This window comes from Schistocerca cancellata, chromosome 2, assembly GCF_023864275.1.
Source record: "Schistocerca cancellata isolate TAMUIC-IGC-003103 chromosome 2, iqSchCanc2.1, whole genome shotgun sequence".
Taxonomy (NCBI): domain Eukaryota; kingdom Metazoa; phylum Arthropoda; class Insecta; order Orthoptera; family Acrididae; genus Schistocerca; species Schistocerca cancellata.
The window spans coordinates 798164133-798185159 of NC_064627.1; the positions used below are offsets into that span (position 1 = coordinate 798164133).

Here is a 21027-nt window from a genome sequence, read left to right on the forward strand (position 1 = left end):
TGTGGTGTAGCAGTTACAACAGGTGGTTAACAACATGGAGGTCACTAGTTTGATTCCTACCTTTTTCTACAATTTATGACTTTACATTTCTGATTTTAGTAAGTTTTTGGAACTTGCCTATTTATCAAATACTGTTGTTCACTAGAACATTCTATTTAAGCAGCAGTGTCCAGTTATTGTGTGTTAATGTGCTACAGCAGTGGTAAATATTACATTGAAATTACATCATTTCTCTCTGAATATGAGGTGGAAATCACAACATTTCTCTTCTAATGTGAACAGAAATCATACTAAAATCATGCCATTTCTCTTTGGATGCATGCTGATATGCAAATAAAATGGATGAAAACAGTTTCTTAGCACTTTCTCTGTGGTAACCAAGAAACAGTGTTAATTGACTCAAGAGAAGGGACACAACTGCCTTTTTTTGTTTCAAGTATGCATGCTCTGATGTAATGTTATCACTTCCAATGTTATGACTGTTATATTGCTCACAGTACAAGATCAGTATTTTTCTTTGAAATTGTGTATAATGTATTGTGCAAATGTAGAGTGTGAGGGGTTTTAGAGCAGCAGTTGTCATAATGGCACCATGGCCAAGTGGTCAAGTGTTCCAACTGGCAGTTTGTCTGCTTGACTTCATTTCCCATTGCTATCAATATTTCTTTTCCTCTTTCTTTCATTTTATTTTATTCTTTGCAATGCTAAACTGTTAATTATAAATCTTAAATATAAGTTAAATAAAAGCAATTCAATTTATATATGTAAAATATATTCAATTTTATTTTGATTACTACCCTTGTAAATCTAAAGGTTGTAGGCCTTCACAATGTAGCACATTGCTAAAATTCTGCGCAAGCCATCACTGTATTTAAATATAAATAGGAGTGCTCTCTGCTGAAGCAGGCAGTTCAACCCCTTCTGTTCTTGTGTGTGTGCTAATAAACATGCTTTCAATGTGAAATGTTAGTTTTTGTTCACAACTCTGATCTCATAACTGGCACATAATTCAGGAATGGCAAAATTAGCTCTGTCATACTATTGCCAAACCTGAAATGAATAATCTTACCAGAAGGTGATTCAAGAGATGGTTCTGGCTTCAAACCAGCAAACTCCAAGACACGTTCCACACCTGTCATCTGGTTTATAAGCTCAGCTGATTGACGGATTCCCCACTGGAACATCCTTATTAGATTGAGAGACTGAGTGATTGCCAAGCCCACACTACCACCAAACACATCTGCAAGAACATTCAATAACAGAAATTACAGTTGTAGGAATTCCGCAAACTGGTTACTTAATATGATTTTAGGTCAAATGTTACCTGCGTTAGTGTAATTATCCCCCTGAAAGGAATGCTTTACATTCTTTGGCAATTCTTTAGACAAATGAGCATTAATTATTATTAATTGCAGTTTCTGCAAATTTTCTACTGCACATGAAATTAAAATTATCTACACAAAACAATTCAGTGAGCTTTGATTCATCTTTATATGAATTGCAAGTCTTCCATCACAGTATACAACATCAACTTTCATTTTCTGTATTGAAGATCAAATTGTATCAGATGTTGGGCCATTAAAGACAGGACACCAATTTAGTTAGAGTATGATGTGGGAATGTATCAGCCGTAGTCTTACCAGATAACTAAGTCTCCCCTGACCCAGTGTTCTGGGCAAATTTTTCAGATTCTCCCCATTCCTAAACCTCACAAGCCCTTTTACTCACCATTCTTCATTCCCCTTCAACCCTTCTGCCAGAATAAGGAGCCACTGGCTCCAAAAGCTAGAAAATTCAAATACCTTCCTATGTATGTGTTCTCTTGTCTTTGCTTAGAGAGTGGATTTTTTTATCCATCCAATTACATTACAGATTTTCAAATATTGATTACTTTGGAAACCCTTACAGTCTGATTCAAACCAAGTGTAAATTGAAGGAAGACTAAAAAGACACTAGTGCATCAACACAATCTCCATATTAAAATATGACATTAGTATCCTAATCCAAATTCATGACTCTGAACAGAAGGGAGTTTAGAGATTTTTTTTTTAAATTGATACGGGAAAATACTACCCACTAGCAAAGTTGGACACTAATGCCCATGAAACATTAAGCAAACCAAACAATATAGGTCATTCCAAAATCTGAAGAATTACTTTATGGCACAACATAAAATAAACTGCTCCACAACATAAAATAAACTGCTCCACAGTCAGGATTCTTGTGTTCTGTGACAGTTTTCCAGGTAATGAACAAAAAGTAAACTTCCTTGTGTATGCTCCAAATGCTTTGCAAGTGCAACATTTCAGTGATGAGTTGCAATATGCCAGTCTCTTGTCAATGAATGGAAGCTTAGCATCAGTTCCAAAGAGAACAGGTAATATCTAGGTAAAGCCAACTACGCAGTCAAGATATACATTATGGTCACCTTCATTAATGTTGCTCTTTGCTAATTTATGATCTTTACAAAAGCTTATATACATATATATTCTCTCAATACCTACTCAGTGAACAACGGCCATGGTAATCCATCCAGTATGATGAGTAAATCCAAGATCCTTTATAAGGGAAAAATTCAAAATCCAGTTGCAAAAATACAACGAACATCAAGGACAGCAATGCTTTTCGCCTTCACTTTATTTTTCTCCTTGGCCCCGATACTAATTTCAGTATTATCGATGACCTTGTAAACAGTAACATGTGAGTGCTAAACATGCCTAAAACAGCACATCTATATTTATTGTACAATGCCTTTTGTACCGAGGACTCATAGGCATCATAAGGTGGATCAAGATGCTGCTATTTATGTGTGGTGTAAAGGATCTGGTGTTTGTGAAGCTGTAAAATTTATTGATGATTTGATGTATATTATCATAAAGAACCCTGACCCCCTCCCCCCCTCCGGCCCCCTTCCCCCCCCCCCTCCCCCCAAAAAAAGCTACACATTGATCTTGTCAAAAGCTGAGAGGCAATTCTTGGTGTTGTAGTTCTCAGAGGTACCCTGCGATGTTCTCTGCGTAAGGCACCCCTGTGCATCTCTGAGTCGTGTCCCACGATTTGTGCATGTGCTATTTAGTAGTGTAGTTTGTGTACTTGTGGCCTTCAGCCACTGCAAGCAACACTAGATTTATTAGGATCCTCATGTGGTTTCTGAAGCTACTGGTTTCTAGTGCTGATAAGCTTGTGGTTTTCATAACACTGAGCATATATAAGCATATATGTCTGGTTGCACTGCTATTCTGCATTGGGCTGCTACACAGGCAACTGCTTTGAACAACTCCCAGAGATGCATCATTTTAGGTGTGTTCAGCACTCATGCACTTCTGTTTTCAGGGGCATTGATAATACTGAAATCAGCACTGGGGCCAAGGAGAACAAAAAGTGAAGATGAAAGGTATTTTTTCGCATACTGTCTTTGATAGTCATTATGTTTTTGCAGGTGGTATTCTGAATTGCTCAAGTTATATGCATGGATATTATGTTACTCATTTAGTAGTTCTTTACCATTACATCTACACATAATGTGTGCAATATTGTGGAGTTTGAATGTGTATGAATCTGTAATAGTCGTCACTGGAGAAATGCCAGATTTTTATAGCTCTGTTGTTAGATATTCTAGCAGTTTTGGTGTCTTTACTTGTAAATGACAGAATTCTTTTCTCTTACTGTATGAAACAGTTTTTTTAACATATCTTAAGGCTGGAGTCATACATAGCAGAGTAAAGAATAAGTTTGTAAAAGTATGGAAAGATTGGTTTGTTGGATAAAGTGATGTGACAATATAAATCAAAAACTTCTATTATATTGGAAAAGTACACCAGTACTGATTAAGTTTCAATGATGTTAATAACTTAAGTACTCATTAACAATGGAATTAGGTATAAATAATTAAGCAACTGCAATCTAAACCAATGTTAATTGAAGATATAGGTATATAAATAATGACAGTTTCCTTATTTCTGACATTAGTAATTTGTATTTTTTATAATTCTAATCTTTTCATCTAGTTTTGAACAACTTACCTTGTCCCAGGACTAGAAAGCTATATGTGACAACAGCAAGATATGCTACACAAACCAAATCCAGCCAAAGTCCAAAAGCTCTACTGATAGCAATAAATATGTAAAAAGCAGATGAATTTACATCCTGTAAAATATAAACATAATCAAACAATGGAAAATTGAGGATGGGTTAATGACAATATTGTGAAAATGGTGGCTGCTTCTCATCATATAGTAGAGATGCTGAGTCGCAGATGGCTTTGACAGCCAGAGACTGTGGTCATGAGTGTGTGGGTTGCATTTGTGTGTGTGTGTGTGTGTGTGTGTGTGTGTGTGTGTTTGTTTGCTTTTTGTTTGTTCTGATGAAGGCCTGTTTGGCCAAAAGCTTTGTTTGTCATGCCTATCTGCGACTCAGCATGTCTAGTATATGGTGAGTAGCAACTTTCCTTTTAATAATATTAACATAAACATAATTAATTGATATACAGTCTGACTCATGTCTATGTAATATTGAAAAGTATCAAATAGACATACTTGAATATGATCAAATTCCTTTTCGAGCAATTTCTGTGCACCAAAGGCACGAATGGTTGGAAGGCCTTGAAGGGTCTCATTGGCGTGAGAAAATACGGGACTGCGTGCTGAAAAACAGGTATAAGGTCATCAATAATACATATATCATTTCTAAATTAAATTTAGCATGACAATAATCTCAGATATGATTTTTTCACTGCTTATGCAAATATAGTCTCTTTTTAAAATACATATATGAAAAAATTGGACTTTTAACAAAGTGTGGAAATGATTCCCTTGTATGAACAACACCAGAAAAAGAAATCAACAAACTATAGAATGCACCCAACTTCTGCATTTTTTTTCTTCCACAACCTGTTAATTTGGAACAGATTTAACAGCTCTTAAATTCTTGTACTTCTCTTACCACGTAACTTGTCACTTATAAAGCAATTATTCTAGATTTACATTATATCATAGAATTCCTCATTTTGTTTGCCTGAATTTTTTTATCTTCGAAGTTTAGATTTTATGTGACTACCAATCTTTCCAGTATCTCTGTCTCTCTCATACTACCTTGACACAAGGAAAATGAGGCTCCTCACACTCCTAAGGAAATATTTGTCATTGCATTCACTGTATTTCAAAGTTGAACTGTGCTCCCACACTGTGATAAGTTTTATCAAAATTTACCAACTCACATTTAATGAATGAGAAATTTTGTATGTGTGTGTTCTTGTTGTCTGACAGAAAATTTCATAGTGAGATCCGTCATAAAATAAATTAGATTCATGATGAAAATTTAGATAATTTCTGTACATTCAGCATACATCATTAATTTTTCTAAAGCACAATGGTTTATTTTTCATTCCATTCATAGTTTGTTTTTTATGCACATGGTGGCTCACTTTCTCACACCTTGTCTGCTTCACTTAGTGAGCAGTATTTTCATACTTTTCTACAGCAGAGCCCCCAATTACCTGAGGTTTGAATGGGTTATTTTTACTTCGAATTATCCAAGGCGTTTTCAGGATTTAATGACAACCCCCCTCCCCCATGTGTTATCCAGAGGTACAGGACAAAAGAAAAGTTTGGCTTGTTACTCAGCTTTTAAATGAGTTGATGTTGTGGTTTTATTGCAATTACAAGATAAAAATAAAATGGCTCTGAGCACTATGGGACTTAACATCTGTGGTCATCAGTCCCCTAGAATTTAGAACTACTTAAACCTAACTACCCTAAGGATATCACACACAGCCACGCCCGAGGCAGGATTTGAACCTGCGATCGTAGCGGTCGCGTGGTTCCAGACTGTAGTGCCTAGAACCGCTCGGCCACCCCATCCAGCGCGATTGCAAGATTTTTATCATTGTCATTCTGATTCAGTTGCACAATAGGTTCTTAAGAACACTTAGTTTCAGTAAAAACCCTCTCATGTTCTGCCTTAACAGTGCTATCAGCTGCTTTCTTTCCGCAGCAGTAAGACTTGCCTCCATTCACAAAGACCAGTGTGATTGTTTCTTGTTGCAGTTTTAGTTGTCTGCCAGCAATTGAACAGCATCATATCAAATGTTAAGTCCATTAAAGTCAAAAAGCTAAAACAGAAACATGTAGTGGTTTCATTTGAAAAGAAATTAGAAGGAACGAAACATACTCTTAATCAAAATATCCACGGGTGTGCTGACGGTCTATAGTGTCCAACGGGCACAATATTTCGGCGATCATACATGTCGCCATCATCAGGTGAACTGACGGACTGAGCTCCTGTGAATGTGCCGGCATGGAGATCCGTACGCTATGGCTGCCCAGAGGGAACTGGGTTCGGTCGCAGCGGTGGCCGATTTAAATACCCTCCGCCCGCGGCGCGCTCCCTCCGCCGTCCACGCCCCACGCCACGGTCACACAGTGGAACAGATTGCGACGGCATCTGAGATGACGTCGGTGTGATGGCTCTGTCTGCCGTGGTCCTCACAACTATACATTTGCTCGATTTACTCTTGATTAACCCAATCGCTGGTTCCCAAGCCTTGCTAAGATTATAGCCGCAGTCACGGTTTATGAGGTCGTCATTGGTGCAAATTTCGATGGCCTCTCTAACAACGCTGTCCCAGTATCTCGACGTCTGTACCAGAATCCTCGTGCGGTCATACTCCATGGTGTGATTTTCCAACAAACAATGTTGAGCTACCGCCGACTTGCTCGGATACATCAGTCGAGTGTGCGTCTGGTGTTCACGGCATCGATCCTCGACGGTACGCATTGTTTGACCAATATACGACTTGCCACATTGACACGGAATCTGGTACACGCCGGTCTTCCTCAAACCAAGGTCATCTTTGGCGCTCCCCACCAGTGAACGAGTTTTATTTGGAGGACAAAACACAGTTTCGACTTCAGAATGCGGCCAATTTTCCCTGAGAGTGCGCTTGTGTATGGAATAAATGCAGTGCCTACCTCCTCCCTCGTGACTTCATCCATCTCAACAGGTTGTGCTGCAATGGTTGGGCGGAGAGCACGTTGAATCTGCTACTCTGAGTACCCATTTTTTCGAAATACAGTTCTCAGGTGTTCCAATTCCAGGGGTAGACTCTCTGCGTCAGAGATAGTGCGCGCCCTATGTACTAGAATTTTAAGTACCCCGTTCCTCTGTGAAGGGTGGTGGCAGCTGTCTGCGTGCAAATACAGATCAGTGTGCATTGTCTTCTGATACACCCCATGACCTAGGGTGCCGTCAGCCCTTCTCTTGACCAAGACGTCAAGGAAAGGTAATTTACCCTCCGTTTCAGTCTCCATAGTGAATTTGATGTTGGTGTGTATGGAGTTTAGATGTGTAAGGATGTCAAGGAGTTTATCCATACCATGTGGCCAGATGACGAACGTGTCATCCACGTAACGGAAAAAGCAAGTAGGTTTCCATATGGATGACGACAGGTCTTCCTCCTCGAAGTTCTCCATGTACAAATTCGCTACCACTGGTGAGAGTGGGCTACCCATGGCGACTCGCTCCATTTGTTCATAGTATTCTCCATTAAAAAGAAAATACGTGGAAGTCAAGACATGCCTAAAAAGTTCAGTGGTCTTCTTGTCAAACTTCTGACTAATCAATTCTAGTGACTCTCGAAGGGGTACCCTCGTAAACAAGGAAATGACGTCAAAACTCACCATGATAACTGACTCATCCAACCTGAAGCTATCAAGGCGTTTAACAAAATCCACGGAATTAAGGACATGATGAGGGCATTTACCCACATAAGGACTTAATATTCCCGTCAGGTATTTGGCCAACAAATATGTAGGTCCCCTGATGTTGCTGACAATGGGGCGTAATGGTACCCCCTCTTTGTGAACCTTCGGGAGTCCATATAGTCTAGGCGGTACCGGACCTTGGGGTAACAATTCCTTAGCGTCACCCTCCAATAAATCTGCATCCTTGAGAAGTGCCCTCGTCTTGTTCTCCACCTTCTTTGTACGATCAACGCTGATCTTCCGGTAGGAATCGTCATTTAGCAGGCTCTGCAACAACTGTAGCATTGCCTTTGTCAGCCAGTAAGACAACAATTTCAGAGCGCTCCCTCAGATCACGAATGGCCGCCCTCTCTTTACTGCTGATATTTGACTTCATCGGCTCGGATTTCGTCAATGCACGACAAGTTTCACGACGTATTTCCTCAGCTGATTCTGGCGGAAGTCAAGCTGCAACCTGTTCAACAGCACTAACAATTTCTGCAACCAGAGTGAACTTGGGGGTGGGAGCGAAGTTGAGACCTTTCTGCAAAACCGAGACCGCATCATCACTCAACACCATGCCACTAAAATTGATGACAGTCTTGCACGGAACCTGCAGAGATGGTTTGTCAAGTAGACGTGAGAACTTAGCTGTTTGACGTCCCTTAGCCTTCTTATGGGCGGAATCAGCTGACACCCAGGTGACACCATCAATCCAATCCCAGGAAGAAGAAGTGAACTTACTAGCCAGTTGCAAATGTAGTTTGAGTAATTCCTGTGAGATAAACTCAAGGCTCCGGCGGGTAAATTGCACTCTCTCACGTACCAATGCGAGGCTGGCTCGTTTCTTGATTCTCTTAGTGCTGCAGAATGGATGTGATGCATAACCTTAGCAAAATTTGGAACAACATTCTCGGAATGACATCTCTTTAGAAAGGCAAGAGTACTTAGCAAACGACACCTACGGTGGCGAAACTTTTCAAATTTCTTCATGCTGCGATACATCTCCTCCCCGTAAAGGTGTATGATGTGATTCTTGAGTTTCTTCTAGCGTATTTGATAATCAAAATATCCAGGGGTGTGCTGCCGGTCTATAGTGTCCAACGGGCACAATATTTCGGCGATCATACATGTCGCCATCATCAGGTAAACTGATGGACTGAGCTCCTGTGAATGTGCCAGCACGGAGATCCGTACGCTATGGCTGCTCAGAGGGAACAGGGTTCGGTCGTGGCGGCCGCCGATTTAAATACCCTCCGCCCGCGGTGCGCTCCCTCCGCCGTCTGCGCCCCGCGCCCCGCGCCACGGTCACGCGGTGGAACAGATTGTGATGGCGTCTGAGATGACGTCGGTGTGATGGCTCTGTCTGCCGTGGTCGTCACAACTATACGTTTGCTCGATTTACTCTTGATTAACCCAATCGCTGGTTCCCAAGCCTTGCTAAGATTATAGCCGCAGTCACGGTTTATGAGGTCGTCATTGGTGCAAATTTCGATGGCCTCTCTAATAACGCTGTCCCAGTATCTCGACGTCTGTACCAGAATCCTCGTGTGGTCATACTCCATGGCGTGATTTTCCGACAAACAATGTTCAGCGACTGCCGACTTGCTCGGATACATCAGTCGAGTGTGCCTCTGGTGTTCACGGCATCGATCCTCGACGGTACGCATCGTCTGACCAATATATGACTATGGAGACTGAAACGGAGGGTAAATTACCTTTCCTTGACGTCTTGGTCAAGAGAAGGGCTGACGGCACCCTAGGTCATGGGGTGTATCGGAAGACAACGCACACTGATCTGTATTTGCACGCAGACAGCTGCCACCACCCTTCACAGAGGAACGGGGTACTTAAAATTCTAGTACATAGGGCACGCACTATCTCTGATGCAGAGAGTCTACCCCAGGAATTGGAACACCTGAGAACTGTATTTCGAAAAAATGGGTACTCAGAGTGGCAGATTCAACGTGCTCTCCGCCCAACCACTGCAGCACAACCTGTTGAGATGGATGAAGTCACGAGGGAGGAGGTAGGCACTGCATTTATTCCATACACAGGCGCAATCTTGGGGAAAATCACCCGCATTCTGAAGTCGGAACTGTGTTTTGTCCTCCAAATAAAACTCGTGCACTGGTGGGGAGCGCCAAAGATGACCTCGGTTTGAGGAAGACCGGCGTGTACCAGATTCCGTGTCAATGTGGCAAGTCGTATATTGGTCAGACGATGCGTACCGTCGAGGATCGATGCCGTGAACACCAGACGCACACTCGACTGATGTATCTGAGCAAGTCGGCGGTCGCTGAACATTGTTTGTCGGAAAATCACGCCATGGAGTATGACCGCACGAGGATTCTAGTACAGACGTCAAGATACTGGGACAGCGTTGTTAGAGAGGCCATCAAAATTTGCAACAATGACGACCACATAAACCGTGACTGTGGCTATAATCTTAGCAAGGCTTGGGAACCAGCGATTGGGTTAATCAAGAGTAAATCGAGCAAACGTATAGTTGTGACGACCACGGCAGACAGAGCCATCACACCGATGTCATCTCACATGCCATCGCAATCTGTTCCACCACACGACCGTGGCGTGGGGCGCGGACGGCAGAGGAAGTGCGCCGCGGGCGGAGGGTATTTAAATCGGCGGCCGCCGCGACCGAACCCAGTTCCCTCTGAGCAGCCATAGCGTATGGATCTCCGTGCCGGCACATTCACAGGAGCTCAGTCCGTCAGTTCACCTGATGATAGCAACATGTATGATCGCCGAAATATTGTGCCTGTTGGACACTATAGACCAGCAGCACACCCGTGGATATTTTGATTATCAAATACGCCGGGAGAAACTCAAGAATCACACGAAACATACTCTTATTTGATAGAAACAGTTCTATGGAGCTAGTAAGTATAGTCCATCAGTTCAAACTACAGTTGGCTGGAGAAGGAACAGGAAAAAACTGTTAACCCTTTTAGCCTCTTCCATACAAGAAAATAATAATTTTAAAATTTTTCACAAAATTGACCTTTATCATCACAGTACACAGTTCATATCTAGTTCTATGAGCAATGAATCAGGTATGTGTACTTGGATTCTTAATTATAGCAGGCATGTGAAAGGTGGCTACACTTCAAAAACATGTGAGAGTCACAAAGCCTGGATGAAGGTTTCCCATTACACAACATAGTAGCCATTGTGTTTTGTGAAGAATTGCGCAGGATTTCAGGAGGAAACAGACTTATACATTCATGCAGCTGTACAGTGTTGATGAGACAGGCTTATATTTTAGAACGTTATCCACAATAACTTTAAGATCATGAAATGATGTGAGTGACATGAATGCTAAGCATAATAATGGACAACTGACTGTAATGACATGTGCCCTTACTTTAGACACCATTTACCACACGTGGCCACTGGCAAATCTTAAGAGTCAACAAATCTGCAAAAAAAAAAAAAAAAAGCTCCCATGAGTCTCTCAGTCTACTACAAAAATTATTCAAAGCATGTGGCTGTCAGCAGATGTCTTTCATGACTGGTTTCATCAGTCAGCCTGAAGAGTTGAGCAGCTCCATCTCAGCTAACAGAAGCTCAATTTCAGTTGAATTGAGATAGAACTGTGAAGTTTATTGCTACCTAACATTACAAGCCTAATTCAACCCACAGACAAAGGATTTGTATGGAACAACATTTCCAGAAGCAGAGGCTTACATATAATACACTGCCTGACAAAATAAGTGAAACATTCCGAGGGCATGGCCAGATGTCAATGCAACTTTTTGGCATGTAAATAAGTAGCACTGCAATTCACTGTGACAGACAGTACAACCATCGCAGTGCATTAGTGTTGTTCATGCTTAGTGTTGTCATCAGTGTTGTCTGCCACATTTGCTCTTTGAATGACTGCAAATCTTTGAGAGAGACAAATTATTAAGTTGTTGTATTTTGCATATATTTTCATTCAATTTTGTCATGTGGAATAATGTTCTGGGTAAGTCATTTCTAAGAAGAAAAGTCTTTATTGCTCAAAAATGTTCCATAAGAATAATATGCAGTGCTCACCCACAATTATCTTGTGCACATTTGCTTAAGGAGTTAGGCATTTTGACTTCTGCTTCACATTATCATAATGTAGGAAAAGGTGGAAAAACAGTCAAATCGGTTGCAATAGTATAAGGTTTGTTGAAAACTACTCAACCTAGGCTTTAACATCTTTAAAAATGTCTTCTTTAGAATGATCAATGGCTAACAATAGTTACATGATGTTGTGGAGGCACACTAAATAAGTAGCCGTAAGGCACAAATGAAGATCGAATTCACCTCCATAAATATAAAACCATAAAATATTGTGCTGTTATTAGAAAGTGCTTCCAAAAGTGAAGTTCACTAGTTGCATTTGTGAAGCACTTTATAATGACAGCCAGCATGAAAGTTGGTGGTTTTATTATTATAGATATGAATTTTATCTTCATTTGTCTCTTATGACAGTACTTTTAACATACCTCCGCAACATCATATAACCAGTGTTAATCATTGATCCTTCTGAAGAAGGTGCTTTTTAAGATATTGAAACCTACAGCAAGCAATTGTCAGTAAACCTTGTACTATAGCAACTGATTTGGCTGTTTTTCTACTTTTTCTACATGAAGAGAACATTGCAGTTGCTGCCTCTGGCCATGTTCAAGATTTTAAAACTTTGCAATGCATTTATTCCCTCACAATTTGTTGTTACAATGCTCTGCAGTTAAAAAGGAGCAATGAAGTATACAACAATGATACCAGAATAAAAAATGGCATTTATTACTCCCCATTAAGGTTGTCTTTAGTGCAAAAAGAAGTGCATAATAGCGCCACTAAAATTTTTTATTGCTGACTTGATCATACAGAATTTGAAAATAAACTGAACGTTCCTCCTTAACAACTTCTCCTACTTTGTAGAAGAATTTCTGTTATTTCCATCAATGATACAAATGATCCATGGACTATGAAACTAACTAACTAAGTAAGTAACTTACCAGGTCTTGTAGGGCATTTAACGGATGTGAACAGCCTCAGATGTTGAGTGACCACTGTAAAGGGCAATGAGATGCCACATACTCATGTGAGACAGTGTTATAAGCACATGACAGAATTTGAAAGAAGACTCATTGTGGGTCTCCATTTAGCCAACTGGTCTGGTCATTCAATATCTAGATTTGTTGGGTGTTAGGATATGACAGTGACCTGATGTTGGAATCTGAAGGCAGACATACTTGTAGCCATGGTTCTGTCTTCATATTTGTACCTGCCATCTTAATACAAGTAATGGGCTCATTGCAACATTATATTTCATGCCATAATTGAAGACATGCATGGAAAAATGGGCTAAACTTCAAAGTTAAAAACTTAGAGATACATGTTGCCATCAGTTTTTGGATACAGGAACTATCAAAATTGACATTGGTCTCACCTCTTCATATACTACTGTGATATTTAGGGGTGAGACCAATGTCAATTCCTGTACCCTGAAACAGATGGCAACACTTATCTCTAAGCTTTTACCTTTGAGTGTTAGCCTGTTTTTTTGTGCATGTCTTCAATTATTTGTTGGAAGCTAGCAACAGCTGGGCTAAGGAATTAGTGTCCCATGCATAGGCTGCTGTTAACACCACAGCAAAAATGGCTGTGTCTGGAGTGATGTCATTACTGGCTGGCATGGACTGCAGATTGATGATGCTGAGCAGTGCGTTGTGGTTATGCTCTACCCCAGATGATGATTGTGTGACAAGTGTGGTGGTGACCTGGGGAGAGGTCCCATTCTTCCAATGTTTTGGAGAGGCACATCAGAATTATTGCTGGCATCATGGTTTGGAGAGCCATCAGGTATACTACAGGTCATAGCTGGCAGTGACTGAAGGAAATGTGATGGCAAAACAGTACGTTATGGATATCCTGCATTCTTATGTGTTACTTCTCATGCTAAAGTACTGTGGTTCCACTTTTCAACAGGACAATGCTGGTCCCCAAATGGCATGTGTCTATATGAACTGTCTGCATGATGTTGAGGTACTTATATGGGTGGTAAGAACCCCAGATCTGTCCCTGATAGAACATGTGTTGGACCAGCTCCACTGTCAACTCAGTCCCAGTGCCAGTATCTAAGATCAAGGACCAGTTGCAATAGTTGTGGGTCAGCTTGCCTCCCCAGATGGTACAATGGTTTTGTGTCATCTGTCCCAACTGAATCAGTGCACACATCCAGGCCAGAGGGGTGCAATGTCATGCTGGTGAGTGGGCTCATACTTCCAAGTTCTTTGTAAATTCGACTCAGTTTTGTAATCACCGAAATAACATCACATTACCTCCCAACCCATGAAGTTTCATTTTGTTTCCTCCTCTGGGTGCATAACGTTTTATTTTGTCAGACAGTGTATATAGCAACACACCCATGCAGGCACACACACACATACACACACACACACACACACGCGCGCGCACACACACACACACACACACACACACACACACACACACACACACACACACAGAGAGAGAGAGAGAGAGAGGGGGGGGATGTTGCTAAAAATTCAGACATATTTTTCTTCAGAGTTAAGAGAATACACATATATGCACAATACAAGCACATCTGCACAATTATATTTTGCAACCCAGTTGTACTGTGCTGGCACAGCAGTTTGACTGCATCCTGGACTGGAACAAGTTAAGCGCATACTTTGTCTGAGCTTTGACTATGTATCACTGTGCCCAAGAATGAGGAACATCCTACCCACAAACCTTCCTACTCCTCCCAAAATGGATTCCAGTACTTATCAAATCTAAGAATTATCTTCATTCAGCCTTATGCTATACCTACTTGCAGCTCCTTGCCACATGAGTTACATCCCTGTAGAAGACCCAAGTGTAAGACCTGTCTGTTTCACCGACCCAACATATCCTACTCTGCTACATGCATACCATATCTATCAGAGGCAAGGCCACCTGTTAAAGCAGTCATACTACATACCAGCTCTGCTGTAACATCTGCACAGCATATTACAATGAATGGCTCCTACCAAACTGTGACCATGAGTGTAATTTACCTATTGGTAGAATGCACTGCTGAGCAGAACATGCTCAGTTTCAGTGGCTGCTTCACAATCATGCCAACTGTATGCTCCATCCAACATCAGTTTCTCTGAATTACATGGATGGGTATTGTCTTTGCAACACATCCTTCAGTCTCAAACTCTTCTGGCCTCAGCCTCCACTACCCATGTCAGATGCCCACCTCCACAAATGACTAATTTCACTCATTTTACACCAGCAGTCCGCCACCCCTCCCACCCCTGCTGCCACTCCTTCCCAGCAGTCTGCCATCTGTCCCAACCTTACCTCTTGTTCAGTGCCTCTTTTCTCCCCCTTCCTACTCCAGCCAACACAGCCCAATGAGGTTAAAAGAAAACAAAGATAGAACAAATTAATGTTGACTTTGATGACTTTTTGCAATTAGGGTAGTTGAATATAATGAGTGGATGGACTAAAAGTAAATGTGGCTCAGAATGCTTTCGGTAAAATAATTATAGTTTTCAAAGTGGAAGAAAGATTTACAGTCAATACCAGTTTTTAGGAGTTTTGACAGTGAAAGATGGTTTTTTCCATGTGAAAAACATTAAAAAACTGAGAATTACTCACTGAGAAAGGAAGACGTGTTATGGAAATTACTACAGGTCATAGGAAAATAGACAAGTGTGTCAGACTACAGACAGGAATGGATGATGTAAATATGACCATAATTAAAATTAAATGGGAGTGAGCAGGAAAAAGGATGATAAATGGAACACACAATTTCTTAACTAGATTCAAAGAGATTAGAAAAGACTGATATGGTGAACCAACGTAAGATAAAAAGTCACACTGGGAAACATGCAGGAGCAACATGTATGCATGTAGCTGAAGACAGTAATGCAAAGAAAAGGCGACATTTATCCAGCAGTGGATGTCTAATGATGATGATTCTTCAAGATTTCTTTTTGGAAATTCTTTCTTTAATTTTTCTATGCAATGTACAGTTGTTCCAATGTTCAACTGATTCTTGCCATTTCTCATAAATAATTTTTCACTGTATCAAGTAATTTGCTAACAGCCTTGCCACAGTGGTGACACCAGTTCCCGTCAGATCACTGAAGTTATTTTCTATCAGGTTTAGCTAGCACTTGGATGAGTTACCATCCGGGTCTGCCAAGCACTGTTGGCAAGTTGGGTGTACTCGGCACTTGTGAGGCCAATTGAGGAGCTCCTTGATATAGAAGTAGCAGCTCTGGTCACAAAAACTGACAACCACTGGGCGAGCAGTGTGCTGACCACATGTCCCTCCATACCCATATCCAGTTACACTTATCAGCTGAGGACGACACAGCACTCAGGCCTTCCAAGGCCTGTTTGGACAGAGAGAGCATCCAGTAAATTATCCTTTACATTCTTGCATTGTTCCTAATTTTTTAATGGTGTTGTATCTAAAGTACTATTCCTTAATCACTTTGCCTGCATCTCATCTTTACTATCTTCAAGTACCTTTTTAATATGCTTAATTTATGAATTGGTGCCAATAATGGGCATGTTGAGAGCATTTGCTAAGATATCCAGATGTATCAAATTACCAGTGGGTCACTGTCTGGTTAGATAAAAGTTGACCTGCTTTTGATTGCCATCACAGTTGTTCTTATTAGCCTGTAACTTAATTTTCCTCTTGCTGTACTATGTGCTGATACCAAGAAACCATGCTGGTAACAAGCATGCAACTCCTGTTTGGGGGCTATATATTCCTACAGTTCTCAAATAGTTCTCCAGAAGCACTGTTGTAATCATCCATAGTTCTGATATTGGCCTCAACGCTGTCTTAATGGTGTACAGGTTTGTCTATAACATCATAAAAATTACTGGATTATCCAGCATCATTATCTATAGCTGGGAAATGAACTAGCAAAATAAATACAACTATTAAAATAGTATTTTTATGTACATTGAATTAATACAGGTACAAATAAACAAAACACATCACAATCATTTTTCTGTCTCTATGGTTATGTTGTCTTTACCACATTCTCCTTATGAGTTACTGCAATGACCGCCACTAATGTCATAGCCAGATATGAGAAGCAAGACAGTCCGAGCAGTGGCAGCACTGTGATTGACCTGCCAAAGAGATTAACAACAACAGCACTAGCCACACCATGCTGCAAAGGGTCGTCGGTTGGCCACACAGTCCAAATTCGATATTTTTGATTGATGCCAAACCATCGAGACCTGGAAGTGAATCTCGCCTTTGGCCACTATCATGCTCTTGCAAGTGCAAACACTACACATGACCTTACTTAAATAAGTATGTTGACCATTGCAACCAGTTCATCTCACTTCTTTGTGCTACACTGTTACCCACCCCAATGATCAAGAATTACAACTAGGCTCCAAATTTTGGAGTGGCATTTTAGTATATTCTATTGATCACTGTTTCCGCTTGGCCAGACTAACTGGACACTGTTTATCAGAAAGGATCTTTGCTTGTGATATGTATTTGTATTTTCATAGTGCATGTAATAAATGTGTGTTAGTGACTGAGTTGTGTTCTTTCAGTCATAACAGTTGTCTTCACAGCCTGCCAGAGTAAAAGAAATTCTGTTTACCAAATTTACTGAGCTAATTCATGATTCAAACAAAAGCTTTACCAATATAGTAAATTTGTGTTTTTAATTATCCTTGATGGACTGTTTTACAAACTCAATATTGCAAAGCTGACTACAAGCACGAGAAATAATTCCAAATTGCAGTTGGCATACGGTACTAGTTTACCATACCAGATCTGCATCCAACCATATTTCGTAAAACAATAAAACTTATCATTTATTTCTATTCCTTTCTTTCTTTTAAATAACTAAATAAGTAAAATTTAAAAAATAGCAGTTGAGTTGCTTTGTATTCATTAATAATTTCTCATCTTTTCCTCTAATAGTAAATCAGAACCAGTTGATCCCTTCATGTAACTTGACAAATATTTCACTATTACCAAAGTTAGTAAATGTGTTGGAACACAAACCCTTACGATAAATCTGCCTTAGACATTTACAGTCAAGACCATGAACCATGGCAAACAAATAGATTAATGATCCATTCGTTACTCATACCATTTCAAAAATAAATATCACATGCTTTAAAGTACTCACTTATTGATTCAAGGCGTTTCAGACTGCGTGAGGCAGAAAGAAATATTTTACGAATCACCAAGAATACTCCAATCAATACTACAGTTGGTATCAGTGTCCAAAAATTAATCACACCAACTGTGATAACTGTTCCTATAAGCAAAAGGACGATCTGAAAGAACCACAACGTCATGAGTATGCAATAATGTTACTTGGAGGTTTACATACAATGTCCTATGTTTTACTATGATTCAAATATCACATAAGTACTGCAAGAAAATAAATATTATTTTCTATTGATTTCTCAAGCCAAACAAAACGGAAAATTTACTCATTTAGTGTTGCATCATCACGTACATTTTTGGGTTGAACATCAATCCTAAAATCAAGCAATTTAAAACTGATTGCACCATTTCTTCACCATCATCCCATACCTCTACTGTGCTTGGGTCTTTTATCATAGATTTTTCTTAGTGTCAAGCTTTGATTCATGCACAGAAGATGATCATGTCATTCCTTTCTGTACCACTGGATCTTTTCTGCTATTCCTAGAACATGGAGCTCCTGTCTTCTCACACTGTTTCTCATATTACCTTCTAATATGGGTCCTGCCTAAGGCCTCAGAAGTCTTGTTTCTGTTGATTCAATTCACTATAATTACTTTACCATTAAGCTATGTGCTTTGGATCAACAGATCAGTAATGATATGGTCATAGTATAATTAAATTAAAGTACTGTCTATTTGCTGGTCTATTCAGGGGTATTCTCTTAATCATACATAAAATGTGTAAGTACCTTTGTAGTTTCTTTTCATGATCATTATCATAAGCATAAGAGATACCAAAGCCCAAGTAGTCAAATGTATGGACTTGCCCTAATAGTATTTGATAACCCAAAACATTTGCATATATGGCAATTCACAACTGGGCCACAGTGTCGTGTCATTGTATTTGTGTGTATTTATGTGCTCTCAAGTAGAATGTAAGTTCATATATGAGCAATCATATAGAGGGTCTATACAAGGGCGATGTACTTGAGGACAATATTATGGAAATGGAAGAGGATGTAGATGCAGATGAAATGAGAGATACGATACTGCGTGAAGAGTTTGACAGAGCACTGAGAGACCTGAGTCGAAACAAGGCCCCCGGAGTAGACAACATTCCAGTAGAACTACTGACGGCCTTGGGAGAGCCAGTCCTGACAAAACTCTACCATCTGGTGAGCAAGATGTATGAAACAGGCGAAATACCCTCAGACTTCAAGAAGAATGTAATAATTCCAATCCCAAAGAAAGCAGGTGTTGACAGATGTGAAAATTACTGAACAATCAGTTTAATAAGCCACAGCTGCAAAATACTAACACGAATTCTTTACAGACGAATGGAAAAACTAGTAGAAGCCGACCTCGGGGAAGATCAGTTTGGATTCCGTAGAAATACTGGAACACGTGAGGCAATACTGACCTTACGACTTATCTTAGAAGAAAGATTAAGGAAAGGCAAACCTACATTTCTAGCATTTGTAGACTTAGAGAAAGCTTTTGACAATGTTGACTGGAATACTCTCTTTCAAATTCTAAAGGTGACAGGGGTAAAATACAGGGAGCAAAAGGCTATTTACAATTTGTACAGAAACCAGATGGCAGTTATAAGAGTCGAGGGGCATGAGAGGGAAGCAGCGGTTGGGAAGGGAGTGAGACAGGGTTGTAGCCTCTCCCCAATGTTATTCAATCTGTATATTGAGCAAGCAGTAAAGGAAACAAAAGAAAAATTTGGTGTAGGTATTAAAATCCATGGAGAAGAAATAAAAACTTTGAGGTTCGCCGATGACATTGTAATTCTGTCAGAGACAGCAAAGGACTTGGAAGAGCAGTTGAACGGAATGGATGGTGTCTTGAAGGGAGGATATAAGATGAAAATCAACAAAAGCAAAACGAGGATAATGGAATGTAGTTGAATTAAGTCGGGTGATGTTGAGGGTATTAGATTAGGAAATGAGACACTTAAAGTAGTAAAGGAGTTTTGCTATTTGGGGAGCAAAATAACTGATGATGGTCAAAGTAGAGAGGATATAAAATGTAGACTGGCAATGGCAAGGAAAGCGTTTCTGAAGAAGAGAAATTTGTTAACATCGAGTATAGATTTAAGTGTCAGGAAGTCATTTCTGAAAGTATTTGTATGGAGTGTAGCCATGTATGGAAGTGAAACACGGACGGTAAGTAGTTTGGACAAGAAGAGAATAGAAGCTTTTGAAATGTGGTGCTACAGAAGAATGCTGAAGATTAGATGGGTAGATCACATAACTAATGAGGAAGTATTGAATAGGATTGGGGAGAAGAGAAGTTTGTGGCACAACTTGACCAGAAGAAGGGATCGGTTGGTAGGACATGTTCTGAGGCATCAAGGATCACCAATTTAGTATTGGAAGGCAGCGTGGAGGGTAAAAATCGCAGGGGGAGACCAAGAGATGAATACACTAAGCAGATTCAGAAGGATGTAGGTTGCAGTAGGTACTGGGAGATGAAGAAGCTTGCACAGGATAGAATAGCATGGAGAGCTGCATCAAACCAGTCTCAGGACTGAAGACAACAACAACAACAACAACATATGAGCAACTACTGTCTAACATGATTTTTGAAGTTTTCCCATTGTAATCAGTATTCCATGAAGTTTCATGATTGCAGCCAGGTGATAGTGACATCTTCCCAAGCTATTTCTGCTGACAACCATTCTGTCATCTTTCGGTGATTGTTTCACACTGGAGATTGCTAGCACTTGTCATTAAGGCTACAGCAAGATATGGTGTGGAGAGTCATGTGCAAAGGTTACCACTGCATGAGCACCCTCTGTTGCATTTAACTCTCTTTGAATATGGCTCCATTTGTTGTGAGCAGGTGCATGCATAATGATGATTCTATCTTCACACTCTCTGTTGGAATGCATGGCTGTGGAGTCAGAATTCAGGTGTCAGCATCATAAAGTTAACTGTTTTTACACATCTCACAAGGCATAAAATGTTTTCTTCCTGAAAGAAATCACTGACCCATGCTTTGTCCAGTTGAAAGCTCCCGTCACTATTGATAAGATCTTCCACCAAATATATATCCATGGATT

The 21027-nt window shown here is 40.2% G+C and overlaps 1 protein-coding gene across 2 annotated transcripts in view; it reads right to left on the minus strand.

Annotated features, from left to right (window-relative positions):
* LOC126162652 (probable multidrug resistance-associated protein lethal(2)03659) overlaps positions 1–21027 on the minus strand; it is a 481199-nt gene that overhangs the window by 98964 nt on the left and 361208 nt on the right. For both annotated transcript variants that reach the window (XM_049919289.1, XM_049919290.1), the window contains 4 exons: positions 17933–18083; positions 4536–4642; positions 4023–4146; positions 1070–1240 (listed from right to left, as the gene is read on the minus strand). In XM_049919289.1, coding sequence (XP_049775246.1) covers positions 1070–1240; positions 4023–4146; positions 4536–4642; positions 17933–18083 — 553 coding nt within the window. The remainder of the gene's footprint in view (positions 1–1069; positions 1241–4022; positions 4147–4535; positions 4643–17932; positions 18084–21027) is intronic.